The sequence below is a fragment of the Scleropages formosus genome, chromosome 4 (assembly GCF_900964775.1).
Source record: "Scleropages formosus chromosome 4, fSclFor1.1, whole genome shotgun sequence".
Classification (NCBI taxonomy): domain Eukaryota; kingdom Metazoa; phylum Chordata; class Actinopteri; order Osteoglossiformes; family Osteoglossidae; genus Scleropages; species Scleropages formosus.
Window position 1 is genome coordinate 32700303 of NC_041809.1, and position 15774 is coordinate 32716076.

A 15774-nucleotide genomic window follows, 5' to 3' on the forward strand; every position below is an offset into this window, starting at 1 on the left:
TACTTTCATCAGACAACAAAACTATGTATTTCAGGATGCATTAACACAGATCGTTCAAGACAGCAGAAGGCCTGGAACAACCCCACCACCCTAACCCCAGGGTCCAGAAAACCCTTCATTAACGACCAGCTGGATTTTGGATTGTCATTTTCAAAATGCTCAGCATGGTAACACCATCCATATCTCGAGGGGTTCACTAATCTGCTGTACGGAATCATTTCAAAATAATTTAATTTGACCCGCCAAATAATTTTTTTCATTATTACTACTAATTACAACTAATACTTTTATTTATTTATCTGGGGAGTGCTAACCACATCCTCATGACTGACTGTAGTGCAAGTGTATCTGGTGATTGCCTTGTTCATCTTCTCAAGTCCCAAGCAGTTCATGCAGGGTTCTATGTATCCCATGAGAGACGACACACCTTTAATCTATATTAGAAGCTCCCCGTCTACTGCGGCTTCAGAAGTCCTAAAAAATGGGCTTGAGACAAAATGAAGCGTAAAGTAATGGTAGAAACATGACAGAAATAAAAATGGTGCTCTCACCCAAAAAGGGCAGAACATCACAGCTGTGATAGAAAAGGAAAAAAAGTTTAATGGAGTTTGTGCTGCAGAAGTGTTTAAGTGTATGCAGGTATCTTACGGCAGATGTGCATTGCAGCTGATCCACAACTTTTACATCTTAAGCAAAGATCAAGCACTGCTGGTACATTTAGTTAAGATTAGTTCATTTTACCAAGAAAACTAACGTTTGATTTAGCGTCTTTCTATCGTTTCACTGAACACGATATAATTGAGTCTTGAGCAATGCGGGGGTTAGGGGTGCCAACCCCGCACAGTCGAAAACCCGCGTATAACTTTTGACTCCCCAAAAATTTAACTACTAATAGTCTACTGTTGAGGGGAAGTCTTACCGGTAACATAAACAGTCAATTAACACATATATTTTGTACATTATATGTATTATATACTGTATTCTTACAATAAAGTACGCTAGAGAAAAGAAAATGTTATTAAGAAAATCATAAGGAAGAGAAAATACATTTCTGTACTGTATTTATCGATACCGTAAGTTTACGACGTCTGTTTACAAGATGAATCGTCTGTCTGTCTGTCAGTACCTACATCAATATTGTCTTATATGATACAAAACACTGTAGATGTTATATGTATTACTTACACTAGACATCAAAAATGAAAAGATAATGTCAGAAATTCATATTTATTTTCAAGTATAACGATTCATGCACTGATAACGATGAAGCCTAGCCTATACACTAATGAATGAATCGTTGTAAAATTTTTATGACGTAGAGTATTACAGTCATATTTATAATACAGTATCGGACAAAAATCTGCATATAAGTGGTCCCGTGCAGATCAAACCCGTTTCGTTCAAGGGTCAGCTATATATTCTACATTTACGTTAACATTTAATAATTTCGCAACAATGTTCCCACGTGTTCCTTAAAACCATGTAGTGTGGCACTTTTGTTCTACAGTTTTTGAGGTTTCTACAAGATTAAATATAACTTGATAATGTTGCATGTAACAGATTTTCTTAGTATATCTGTCTGTAGTAACGTTCCTGTCCACTCGACACACTCTAAGCGCTATGTAGAAATATTGAAAGAGCTATGTGGAAATGTGCTGCCGCAGCTTTATGCCTTTAAGGCATTTATCTAAGACTGATTAATGGAGAAACAAACTGACACAGTGCAGGGAAAAAATTCTTCACAAGGCTGAAATGTGGTTTCGAGCAGAATGGAAATGCGTTTCACGCGTGGCCAGGTGACGTCTGTTTCCTGGTGCTGTGCTGAACTTAAGTGGCACCCTGGGTAATAATCTCAGCCCACTGGACGCCACAGATAAGTCTCTGGGCCGCTGAGAGGCTCATCTTGAGTTAAGACTTCATCAGCATGGCACAGAGTTAATCGCCTCTCATTGCCTCCCTCCAGCACCTGTCTGCCATTGGCCTCCAGTGACACTGCGTGCCACCTGGTGATGCTGTCGAGTAGGATGCCGCACCCCGCAGCACACGCTCCGGAAGACACGGCAAGGTCAGCGCAGGAGAATGTAAGCTTTGCCCAAACAAAAGCCAAACACATTTTTTTCTACTTTCTTTTTCACAGAAATATGCCCAGTTGATAATCTCATGGGGGCGCGGCGGGTTTGGCCGGGTCCTTCTCTCTGGTGGGTTGGGGGTTCGAGACCTGCTTGGAGTGCCTTGTGGTGGACTGGCGTCCCATCCTGGGTGTGTCCCCTCCTCCTCCAGCCTTGCACCCTGTGTTGCAGGGTTAGACTCTGGTTTGCCGCGACCCCGCTTGGGACAAGCGGTTTCAGTCAATGTGTGTGCGTATGCGTGTGTGGTAATCTCCTAGTAGGGGACTGTGGATAACTTCAGAAAACAGTAAGGAATCTCGGCTCACTGCACTAATGAATCAGCGTTGAGGTTTGGCAACACAGTAATTCTGAGTGTGTGGGTGTGTGTCTGTGCGTTTCATCTCTAGCCACACTTGCAAACGACTGAGGTCTACCGGCACTGGCATTTCCATACTTTCCCAACAACAGGGACTCGGGTGGACAGACAGGTTGAAGACTAAAAGACCATGCCGCAGAAATCAACAAACAATCATAACAAGCCTCAAAACCTACTTTCTCTCATCGCGCCTTTACAGCCAAAATCAGCCTCTGGATTAGATCAAGTTCAGGAGGGCAGAGTGACGGGGGGCCATACATGAGGAGGCATTGAAAGGCTATGCAGTGCTCCAGAGAAGCATGGCAGCTACAATCACTCTATGTACCACAGTTTTCGGAGCCTCAAACATAGATCATATGGGGGCAGCAGGTACCGTAGTGGTTAGAGCTGCAGCCTTTGCAGCCAAGGTGTATTAAAGGCATTTTTTTGACTTACGATATTTTCGACTTACGATGGGTTTCGCGGAACTCGAGCAAGGTACTTACCCCACATTGCTCCAGTAAAAGTACTCAGCTGTATAAATGGGTAAATCACTTTAAGTAGATTAACATGGTAAGTTGCCTTGGAGAAAAGCATCAGCAAAATGAGTAAATGCAAGTAACACACTTGTGACTGTGACAAAACTGGGGTCCACACTCAAAAAGATCCCAGGTGAAAAGTAATCAAGTAAAAGTGCTGGGTCAGTACTGTATATTAATTCAACCCAGCTTGCTTGGTTTTCAAATCCAACATTATATTCAAGGTTCTTTCTCTGTGCTTCCCCCCCAGAGGCATTCACAGCTGGTTTTTAGAAACAACAAGTACCTTCATTGTATGATCTAGTAGGGTCATTTGTACAACCTTACAAGATGTGGTGATTTAGCATGGGATACTTTTGACATTTTTTTTCAGAATGTACAGAGACCAGAAATTCAGAGGACGCATGCATAAAAAATACATATCAGACAGAAAAACAAAGCGATGACAGAGACATTATGTGATGTGAAGTAGTATGAACAGCCAGTTGAATTGGAAATAAGGAACATAAGCCTTTCGTTTCCAGGGGCCATTCTTCAAATTACGGAATCTCGCCTGACACGCACACTTGTCAGAAGGCAGTTTTAAAACCCCCTGAAAAGAAGTGGGATGCTGTTCACCATGTTGGATTGCGCACTTGGCCAGAGCAAGGTGGGGTGGGGGAGGTGGAAGTCTGAGAAATGACCATGGCAGCAAGTTGAGTCTGCTTTCCCAGTCCTTCCCAAGTTTCACATAAACTACAGTACGCAAGAGGATGTGCTTTTATTATTAATATTTGTCAAAATGTTGCTATATAGGCCTCTGGTATATGTTAAGGTACCCTAAATGCTGAAAGTGTGTTGCGTAAATAGAAAAATGTTAAATGTTCTAGTCAAGGGGGCGTGGTGGCGCAGTGGGTTGGACCGGGTCCTGCTCTCTGGTGGGTCTGGGGTTCGAGTCCCGCTTTGGGTGCCTTGCGGCGAACTGGCGTCCCGTCCTGGGTGCGTCCCCTCCCCCTCCGGCCTTACGCCCTGTGTTGCCGGGTTAGGCTCCGGTTCCCCGCGACCCCGTATGGGACAAGCGGTTCAGAAAGTTGTTGTTCTAGTCAAGGCAAACTGCATTTATGCATCTATAAGGTTCTTTACAAGGTAGTGTAGGAGGTCATAACATATTCATCATACTGTTACTGTGCCCAAAAAAAAAAGTCTCCTCCTCATTAATTTTTTTCGTTAAAAAACATTCTGAATATACGTTCTTGTTCAGTGTACACTTGCAACTCACTATGTAACGATGTACTCAATGACACAAACAACTTGTAAAATGAAATATTAATCTGATGTTATGATTACTCGTTAATATACGGTTTGTATCCAGACTTAAAAGTTTTACCCTTTCACCCCGGTTGGTTATTTTATTGGAGCCTTTTAGAAAACATTCCTTATGCAAGGTTTTTTTTTTTTTTAACAGTAATACTTATATGTACATACAGGTCAACACAAACCAACTGCCAGTACCAGATGATTAGAGACACTGTAGTCTTATATAAGGTGCTGCTTTATCCATTTAGTCACTGTTACATTCAGATGCTCCTCAACTTACGATGGTTCGACCTACGATTTTTTTGACTTTATGATGGTGAGCTGGCAACAGACACTCAGTAGAAGCTGTACTTTGAATTTTGAATTTCAATTTTTTTCTCGGACAAGCAATATGTGGTGCGACACTCTCTTGCAATGCTGGGCAGCAGCAGCGATCCATATCTCCCAGTCTGTCATGCGGTCGCTATACAGATACCCCCCTGAATCTACGTTGTGTTTTGAGCATCCATACGTCACAGAAACGCCCATCTGTGTCTCCTGCTACTGGCGGGAAGAAGAAGAGGAGGGCAATTACTCTTGAGAAGAAACATCTAGGCTATGATGTTCGGTAGGTTAGGTGTATTAAATGCATTTTTTTGACTTACAATATTTTCGACTTACGACGGGTTTCGCGGAGCTTAACCCCGCCGTAAGTCGGGGACCACCTGTACTCATCTGCTACCTGCAGCATCTTCCTGATTATGGTGTAATCATCACAGTGAGCCACAGTAAACCGTAACGTGGTGCCAGTGTACACAAGGATGCACAAAACCACACGTTACCTTTAGCTTTAAGTACTTCCTCATGGCAGGAGCCTCTCGGCACATCAAATGCACCTCCGTTAACCCACGCGCATTGTTCATCCTCTCCTTTTCGAAACGCCAATTAAAATGATCTTTGATGGATAATTGCGGCAGAATGTGCACATAAACATTGAGTAAATATTTAAAATATCAACAAACGGCTCACTTTTTAGATGCCGTACTACACGTCTCAGTGGCACCGAAATCAGCATAAAAGACTGTGGTGTTTGCTTTGACCCAGACAGCTATTAAGCTGCAGGCAAACCGGCAGCTGGATATCAAACAAATTGCACGGCTATTTTGAATATTCATCACTCGTGTGCGTACTGTTGTTGTGCCGGTTTGTTGCTGCGCTGGGCTCGCTAAATCCAATTACTTGAGGTCTGTAACGAGGACAGTAAAATTATGAATCATATTTATAATGTTTATTCCCCTCTAAAAACTGAAAAGATCTGTGCATTGCTTAACGTTATCTTTCATTGCTAACACTTATCTACAAGTTTTTTAAAAAAAAAAAAAAAAAAAAAAAAAAAACTCAGTTGGATGCTAGCAGGGGTGGCTGCCTTTGGCTCCAAAGGTTCAAGTCCTGCTTGGGGTGCCTTGCGATGGACTGGCGTCCCATCCTGGGTGTGTCCCTTCCCCTCCAGCCTTGCGCCCTCTGTTGCCGGGTTAGGCTCCGGCTCCCTGTGACCCCATATGGGACGAGCCAGGACAATGTGTGTGTGTGTGTGTGTGTGTGTGTGTGTGTGTGTTACAGGTTCGATCCCCACCTCCTGTCATACCCTTGAGCAAGGTCCTTGCCCAAAAAATTGCTCCGATAACATAACCCAGCTGTGTCACTGGGTACATACTTGTAACCTGCGATGGATTGGCATCCCGTCCAGGGTGTACCCTCCTCCCCCCTTTGTCACGTCCACGCCCACAACACAAGCAACAACACCTGACTCCGCACTAGCTCATGAGTAATTACTCACCCTATAAAGACCCTCTTTAGCTCCCGTACCGTTGCGGAATCTCGTTTGGGACAACCGCCCTTCCTCGTGTTACTACACTCTTGCTCTGTCCACGATCTCCAGTTTTTTGACTCCTTGCTTCGTTCTCCGACCACGTCCATGGATTCTCGTTCCTGTCCAGTTCGCCGATCGACCGACCCTTCGCCTGTCCCTGGTTTTGAGACCTTGCCTCTTCCCTCAACGTCTAACAAACAACGCTGCGCTTGGGTTCAGCCGTCTCGGTTCCCTGCGTTCCGCGTGACACCCTTTAGCCTCGCGCCCGATATTTCCAGGATAGGCTCTGTAGGAAGGCTTCTGCTGGGATGTGAACCTTAAATCTCTACGCCACCTGTTGTCCTGCTGCACGAATACAACTAAACTTCCAGTTTCATTACTTGAGGATAAGATAAGATAGAACTTAACATTGTAATTGTACAAATGTGTAAATTACCATAAATAGCATAACACTAAATAGCTTGGGAGAAAACCATCAGCTAAATAAATTAATGTAAATGTAGTGTCAATTTTACAGCTAATTTAATACTTATACTTAACCCTGCGTTGTGATTTTAATTTCTTCCTGCAATATACCGGTTTCATCCCGCTGTTTTAAACGGATATTTAAGTGGAATGTCTCTAGTAAGAAAAAGGGACGGTTTATATGGATATGGTCTGTTCTGGCTGCTCTCTCAGTGTAATCCATCACAGGCTGCAACTTATCAAGAGCACGGTAATTAGATCTCTCTGCTGCTGCCCATCGGCCAGGCGGCACATTGACTGGCAGATGGGTGCTCTGATGTAATCTCTTCACCCCCCTCCACTTCACCGAAAGGGATGGGCGGCATTCCGGGCTGCGTGCCGGGCGCCTTTGCAACCGTGAGGGAATCCATATCGCATGCTTCTATGCAACACGCCTTGGATCACAATTGTTTATATTATTATTTCACCATCTTCCTCCCTCCTTTTCTCCATCTGTATCTCTCCTTCCATCTTTCTCTCCTGCTTCTTCAACCCCTACCACTTACCTGCCCACACAGATCCCCACAGCCACTCCCACCCTTCCAGAACCATCTCCAGCACCCATGTCAGCTCTTCAAATAAAGGCATCTGGTCGTGCTGGGCTTGACAGCAGCCTGTGCATAAAATTAGTCTCCACACAAATGTCGCGTCACAGGTCTGCCAGAGAGAGACGTGTCATCGCTACTAGTGAACGTCTTCTTAAATGTCCTTGGGGTTCCTTTAAACTTCATACTTATTGATTAATGGATGTATTATTAATTTTTGGGGGGCAGATTGAATTTCTCAACGCAGTTCATTCAAAATGTGGTGAACGAGGGACAATGTATTATTCCACTGTATTGGCAGCAATTTTTGGCTTCTTTTTAAATATTATAAGAATAGTAACAGTAATAAAACACTACAGAAAATATGTATGCGAAAATTGAATCCTGTCACTGAAAAGCTACTGCATACCCCTCTTGTAACACTGTCAAAAGAAACTGCAGTGACAAATTTGTCAGTCTGTGTGAACTTTGCATGTTCTACCCCTGTTCCCATAGGTTTCCTCCAGATGCTCCAGTTTCATCCCAGTTTCAGGACATGTGTTGATCTACTAACGTGTGTGTTTGGTTTGTGATGGACTGGCATCACATCCAGGATATTCCCCACCTCAAGTCTTCTGCTTGGCATTAGGTTCTGAGTCTTTGAACATTTTAAATTACAATTTAGTGTGCAGAATAATTCAAACAACTCATTTCATTGTTTCTGTCTAGAGAATCAGAAAATCCATGCACATCTGAGACACTGGCCTCACCACCTCGATCAATGCACGGTTAAACCTTTTAAAAAGATGCTGTGATTATCATTCCAACCTTATTGATTCTGATATTTTCAAAGTTCTGTTAAAAACATTTTTAAAGTATTTTTTATCTTAAAAGAAGGAAAAAGCAACATCATGCCCAATGTGCCATTCTATATTATTGCAAATATAAAAAGAGAGGAATCATTCATTATTGAGTTTTTTTTTTTTCTTTGTTTACATAATGTGAAATACACACACACACACACACACTGTGCAACTGCTTGTCCCGAGCAGGGTCGGTGCAAACCAGAGCCTAACCCAGCCACACAGGGCATAAGGCTGGAGAGGGAGGGGACACACCCAGGACGGGATGCCAGTCCATTGCAAGGCACCCCAAGTAGGACTCGAACCCCAGGCCTGCCACACAGCAGGCCCCAGCCGAACCCGGTGCGCCACCGCACTCCCCTTAATGTGAAATATGATTGAGAAAATTAGGCATGTAAATCTTTTCGTGTAATTTCGTTTTTGCCTAGGGTGACCACAGCGTGATATGAAGGGTGTCTTAGACGAGTTCGTAAAGTAAAGCAACATCTGCACAACAGTCCAGCTTCTATACCCGGCACTTTTAGTTATTAATCAATCGTTTCATGAAACAACTGGCTAATGGCTTCTTGCCTCAGCAGGAGAGAAGGTACCAGTATGTAACATCCCAAACTGAAAACCATTCCAACAATCCAAGCACAAATGAGAGCGGCAAAATCACGGCAGCGTGCGAGAAAGAGATCGGTGACCTTCGGGAGGTTCTTGTCTTTGTCCTTCAGCACTTAGTTCCTCTGCCAAGATTGGGCATCTAGCTGAGCTGGTTTATTAGTACGGGGGGGGCTTTCATATTATGTGTCAAGAGTCAGGGTTTCCCCTATGCTTAGGTGACCACTTCTTGACAGAACGTAATTTATATGTACAATGACTGCAAAGAAGCAACATTTATTACCTTTTTAAGCAAAAACATTTGTCTTATGAGCAATGCCAACACGCACAGTCTGAAACCGCTTGTCCCAAGCGGGGTTGCGACAAACCGGAGCCTAACCAGCCAACACAGGGCGCAAGGGGACACACGCAGGACGGGAGGCCAGTCCGTCGCAAGGCACCCCGAGCAGGACTCGAACCCCAGACCCACCATAGAGCAGGCACAGGCCAAACCCGCTCCATCACCTCGTCCCCTACCGTCAACTACGGTATGTTTTTGTTAATTTTAGCAAAAAACTGCTTACTCTGCCACCATGCTAGGAAACACTCCTTGGGAAAGCACAGTAAGGCCAGTGTTAAGGTGGGGAGGGGGCTGTTTATGCATCAGTGCTTCTCTCAGCTTCTGCGACTCTTTCCATAATAAATTAGTCGGCGTGTACGAGGTGGCGGTGATGGCCCCACTGGAGGCTGAGCTGTAGTGCTCTCATCTTTAAGGAGGACATCTCTCCAAAGAGCAACACACTTTTCAGTCCAGTCACTATTTAAAGGACTGCTAAGAACACACAAAGTCACATCTAGTATTTTGTTACTCGCAGATTCCACTAATACTGACTAACCTCCACCGTGCCAGGAACGATGCAGAAACATTCATATCACAAGGATGTGCGCTGTGTTTCAACACTCCAAAGTCCTTAACCAAAAAAGTACATTTGGTACTGACACTAGATCTAAATTTTCATTCATTACAATAAGGGTGCTATGCTTATCGCCAGTAGATCAACATTTTACTTTTATTTACCAGAAGCATTTCTCCAGAGTGGCTTATAACATTGACCTACTTACAATTATTTACCCCTTTAGGTAAGTTCAGAATAAGTACTTTGCTCAAGAGTACTACAGATGAGATTCAAACCTATAACCTTTGGGTCTATAGGCAGCAGCAACCACTACACTACCAGCTACTCTACACACTAGACAATGGTTGTATCCAGTACCTCTTTAACTCATGTTGAATAGGTTTGACAAGCAAAAGTCTGAGAATGTGTTCCTAACAAATACTGCCCACATAACATGTTGCATTCTGAATAACACACACATTGATCAGCAGATGGGTATAAAATGTCATAATTTCACTACAATCCACCAGAATCTTGACAACAGCATGTGCGCAGCAGCAAGTATTATGCCTTAATTACCTTTCCGAGCAATATTTGACTTGCGGTTTGGATGTAAACACTTGCAATGTCATTGCAGGTGTTGACGGTCGTGCAGTTCATGTAATGTGAATTTACCTTAGGCCATAGAGCACGGTGCCATCCGGGTGCAGGCGGATCATTCTGTTTTTGACCGTGACCCCGTGCACAAAGGACTTCTTGTCATTCAGGAAGTAGGTGTCTGGAACCCACAGCTGGTCCGCTACTCTGTTATCCAAGGTGAGATTCAGGGGAATCTCAGAATAGGACAGCCGCTTGTCTCTCCAAGCTTGCTGGAAATACATTGTCAGTGTGTAATCCTGAAAGAGAGAAGTGTTAAAAAAGTTAGTGGGCCCACCGATGAGGCTATCAAGCCGAAATCAGGGGGACAGGACACACACACACACACTCTTTCCAGGTTTTTCTTATATTTTCTTTTTTTTTTTTAAATAAAAAAGCTATTTAAATATTAAATGATGCCCTACTTAAAATCAGAGGAATTATTTCCACTAATGAAGGACTAAGTGGTTCATGGTAATTGGGAGAAAAGTGTTGAAGTGAGACAGGATGAGATAGAGCACACAGCTGATCTAGTATCATCACCGACAGGGGAGATGTTTAAATGCATTAAATTGCATTACTGAGCTACTTCAATAAGCAAACAGATTCAAGGGCATTTGTATTTGCAGTTGGATACATATTTAAAGTGTCTCTCCAAACACATTATTTGTCCGATTTAAGCATTTGAAGATGAAATGGTTTGGCTCGGGATTAATAACTCTCAGGAACAACAGATACACTTAGGAAATGGTACCTATTATGTTACCCTTGAAAAAAAAAAAATCTAGTAAATCTGAAAGTACTCAACACTTGAACTGCCACCATTTAAAATATTTAACATTGTAATATTTTTTCTTTAAATAGCTTTTTATATTTTAGTGCAGCGTTTTGTGCTTTCACGACAAAGTTTATGACATTAATACATTTAAATGGATTTTAGAAGAGATGAATTCCCAGTCAACAGTGCATTATGTGAACAATTAGGAATAATGAAAGCAATGCATCTCTTTTGACCCCCAACTACATCTGCATGTCCTGTGTGAGTCACTCAAAGAGGACATAGTGAAGAAAAGAAGCACCTTTTTGCATATGAATAGTAAGGATCAAACTGAGGTCCAATAAAATCTGATTAATTGTTTTTGCATAACCACAAACATTGAAGATGTTTCAGTTAAGGTAACAGCCTGAGGAAAAACATTTCAACTGACTAAATTTTATGCTAATCGAAGTGGCAACATATGTTAGTCTGTCAAAATCTCTGCTTTAGTTCGAGATGTGTTTTCTTTACTGATGTACCTTGGGTGTTTAAACACAGTGTGGTATATTCAACAAAATAAAAAAAAAAATTTTTCGATTAAACAAACCAAAAAAAAATTCGAAAGATGCATCTGTCAACATTCAAGGGTGAATGCACATTTGTGTTGGACCAGTGGAGGGAGGGATAAAAACTGCCCTTCAACACTATCTCACTCACACACACACACACACACACACACACACACACTCAGCAAAAAATTCCATACAGAAAATATGCACTTATTTACTAAGAGCGTCTCACCTTTTACCACGTGATAAACGATGCCCAAAAAAATTAAGACGCAGAACCGACAAACTGCTTCACTGAATTGCACCGCAGGAGGGAACGAGCCGAACACGAAACCGTAAAACGGCCTGCTTGTGTGCAGCTTGCTCTCGCTCCACACCGGCCCCATCTACGGTGTTATGTAAGAACCCCTGCTGCGCTCCCGCCCGAGTCTGCGTGCTCTGGTCCACGTGCTGGGTCTCGCTGGGTTTGTCTCGCTGTCGTCTGCCAAGGCCCAGGGTTGTGTGATAGGGAACGGCCCTGGCAGTGATGTGCGCAATATGACACGGAACACGATTTTGAGCCCTTATAAGAGCGTATTCATCTGGATGGCCAAGAGAGGTACATATAAAGAGTGAACAGATATGAAACGGAAAATTCTGGCGATACGGTTTAAAATTCAGCGTGTCACCCACATTCCTTGGCCTTAAGCTTTGAGAAATTAATCCGCACTTTATTTTACACGTACAAGTACCAATAAACATAATACTGTACAATAAGTAGTGTTATTGACTCAATGTATAGTTTGTTGAGTTCTTCAGTGAAGGCCAGCAGGGCCAATCTAAATTCTATCCAAAATGCTTTGGATCAATGGTAGTGGATGGACAACTTATGAGTACAATTAAACTCTAAATCCTTTAATAAGTTATGGACCTTTTTTCAGTTCGTTCGTTCATTCCTTCGTTCATTTGTTCGTCCGTTCGTTCGTTCATTCGTTCATTCAGTGTAGAGTCACATTCCAGATCCGATCCTAGAAATACTGGTTGGGTACACCGTGGACAGGACGTCAGCCCATCGCAGAGTAATCACACACACACACACACACACACAGAGAGTGTTTTGCATTTCCAACATCAAATTTTGATCCAACTGAATGAGTCATCCAGCATTTAACATGCAGGAAGAAATCCCAGTAAACACACAAGTAGCGCTGACATAAAGAGAACTCTCTTCAGCTCTGAGGAGGATGCACTTGATGCATTTTGGTACTGTCATAATATAGCTGCGCATGAGGAGACAGCCTTTTTCACACTGCCTTGGAGTGCCCCCAGCATCAATGTGATCTAGTGTAAAAGGCACATTCACCTGAGTTAAAAGAAAAAAATCTTGTCGGCAAGAAAGAATATTCAACCGCAGCGGCATTTCCATTCAACAAGGAAAATATTTGGTAGGACACAGAAATGTGTGACTCACTATCACTGCTGCATCCCAATTTAGGCAAGAGAAATCAAATAGTTTTTTTAGAAATGGGAGATAACAGTCCAGTGCAGACAGACTGAGAAAACTATTCCCATCTGTACCCACCAAGAACGACCAAAGTGCATGCATAACATGTTCCACACTCTCCCTTGAATCTGTCTTAATTCTCTTACTAATAGGCCTGTCAAAAGTAAAATAACATTCATCACTGCCCACCATTACAAAAGGTTGTGGAGGAGCAGAGGATGTAAATTGTGCTTCCCACCGATTCGGCCCCATGCCGCATTTGCGAATTTGGACAAGTTGATTTGCTCACATGGGTCTTTAAGAACATCAGCAGGGCAGGAACTCCTGTGCACTTCGAGATCGAGAGGCATTTGAGAGATGAATCTTAATGGAATGCCAACATGACTGCAGTACTCGGAAGAGGGATACGCAATTAGCAATTTATAGCCCAAAAGGTCGACAAGCTAAGTTCCAGACTACCTGCAGCCGAGAAAAATTCGGTACACCTTTTCTGAAAATGGAGATATTTTTATTGTTCATTCAATTCATACTTTTTATGGCATATTGTGCCAGTTATAATTCAGTACCAGTAAAATATTTTAGCACAACTGGTGGAAACTCTCCCCCCCCCAACTCTTCTGCAGCAAATCCCACCGGTGGCTCACTTTGCTTTGGCTCTTCTGCCCGGTTTGTCCCACGCCATTACTCCCCAGGTATACTCACAGTTTTCATTGTTACAACAGGTTGAAATCTCTTGGATATAAGCAATTAATTAATAAGCATTAATTGTTCTTCTCCGATTCTGTTCCTTTAGTGGATCCTCCCACTTGCAACCACCCTTAGGTTGAGTCACACCCAAGCGCATGTCATTTACGAAGGGTCTGAAGGCAAGTACTTATGAGACTGCTGTGGAGGGGTTCATTATATCCTCGTATTTCCAACACAGCAACCCCAAGGCCCTACCATGCCTCGATGAGGAGGGATGGAATAAGGAAAGGTTAGAAAAGAAGAAAAAAGCTTGACAGTGGTAATGCAAATTTGTGTCATACCCACAGTTTCTAAAGGGGGTGTTACATTGATCCTCGTTTTAGTGTTCGTACAGGAAGCTTTCATTGAGGAGGTGCGATTTTCTGCATATTTTTATGCATGTTTTTGACACTATTAATGCTATAACAATAAAGAATAAAATGTCAATTCAGGGCAGATTTAAAGCTTTGGTAATAGAGCATTCAATATTTAAGTTCTCCTTACAATATACAAATGCACTAAACAACATGGTGATGATCTTAGTATTTAATGTCTGTTACGGGGGTCACCCACCTTCCCGAAATTCCACAATTTTTCTATTCTAAGCGTTGACTCAGAAAAAGATGAAAGTTTAAGTAATGGAATAAGCTTTGCTGTATTGGCCAAAAATGCACTGAAGTGTGAATGTTGTTGGTGACAACAAATGTTTCCCCAATCTGCTCTGTGGTGCTCTACCAGCTCTTCCAACACTTAATCCAGTTTACTCGACTGGAGTAAACTTACGTTCAACTTTAAGGTTGAACTTTCTCGGTATCTCACACTTTTCTTAAGCCTTATTTATTTATTTCTTTAAATCAGGGAGATCCCATTAAAGAATATTATTACGAGAATGAAAAAAGCTATGATGAGTCAAATCAATGCGCATTTGGTCCTCAAGAGATCGGAGAAATATTAGTAAAATGTGTGATATTCTTTGAACAAACTGTCTCCACTATGTAGGTCTAAAAAAGGATCCCATATGTTTCTTATTTCTCCTGCAATCAAAATAATTACTGTGAAAAACTAAAGAAATTTACAGTGTTAAGACCACCTAGCTGGTGTGAGTATCTTTCTACTCAATTTTGACAATGAATATGTGGGAATTATTTTATCTTTTAGATGTGACAAAAGTAAGGAGAGTGCTACATAGTCCGTGCACTTTCCACAAAGCAGCCCTACATTATGTTTTTTTTTTTTGGGGCCAGATTTTTATTCTTAGTTTGATTTAATTTTAACATCCATGTTTGCACCCCAGGAAGGCTGGCAGATCAATCCACTATTGGGATTTTGGCCTAGTAGTTTAAGGACATTACTCAACTGTCAGTCATCAGACAGCATCACAGACTTAATGGGAACATCTGTGAATTTCCAAGGGAGCAAATTTTAGTCTTTCTCTCTTACCACCTACTCCCAGGTGTCTTTCTACTTAGAGAGTGTGCGCACGTGCTGTCACTTAAGCATGTGGGTGCAAGTGTCTGAGATCATTCTATAGCTTCACACAGCTGTCTGTAATGCGCAAGGCTAAATGTCTTCCAGAATGGTGCTTTCCACAGAATGCCTGGTAACGGTGAACTGTGCACCAGAATCAAGAAAAGCAAATTCTCAGTGAAACAAAAAGGGGCTGAGGCGTGGTTCTCTCATCCCTTTGCCAGTGTGGTGAAAGCTCAGGCTGACACTGCTGAGACAGTATGGCACACAAATGCTCACAGGTGTGTCAATACCAAAGGACTGAAACGGTGGTGTGGTCACATTGTCTTCAGACTGCAGACATCGTGTTGTTGGTGCATCCACATCATGATCCCATTTCAGGCTGGCAGCCCTCTACTCACGAAGATCTTCAAAATTCCCAACTGCCACTAGCTTGCACCCCTGAATGAGGACACCCTTGAAGAAGCAATATTTTCTCCCTGCTGGAGCGACCTAAAAGGAAAAGGGGCTTAGGGACTGCCGGTGAATACAAAGGAGTCAGGTGGTTTTGCTTTCAGATGATATCTCCGCAGAGGCAACCTTTAGAGCAACAGAACAGGGACGGATCCTCAGGAGAGAGA

General features: G+C 42.6%; 1 protein-coding gene across 5 annotated transcripts in view; it reads right to left on the reverse strand.

The window, feature by feature from the left end:
• gabrb2b (gamma-aminobutyric acid type A receptor subunit beta2b) overlaps positions 1-15774 on the reverse strand; it is a 63626-nt gene that overhangs the window by 28523 nt on the left and 19329 nt on the right. For all 5 annotated transcript variants that reach the window (XM_018752199.2, XM_018752197.2, XM_018752201.2 and 2 more), the window contains exon 5: positions 10192-10412. In XM_018752199.2, coding sequence (XP_018607715.1) covers positions 10192-10412 — 221 coding nt within the window. The remainder of the gene's footprint in view (positions 1-10191; positions 10413-15774) is intronic.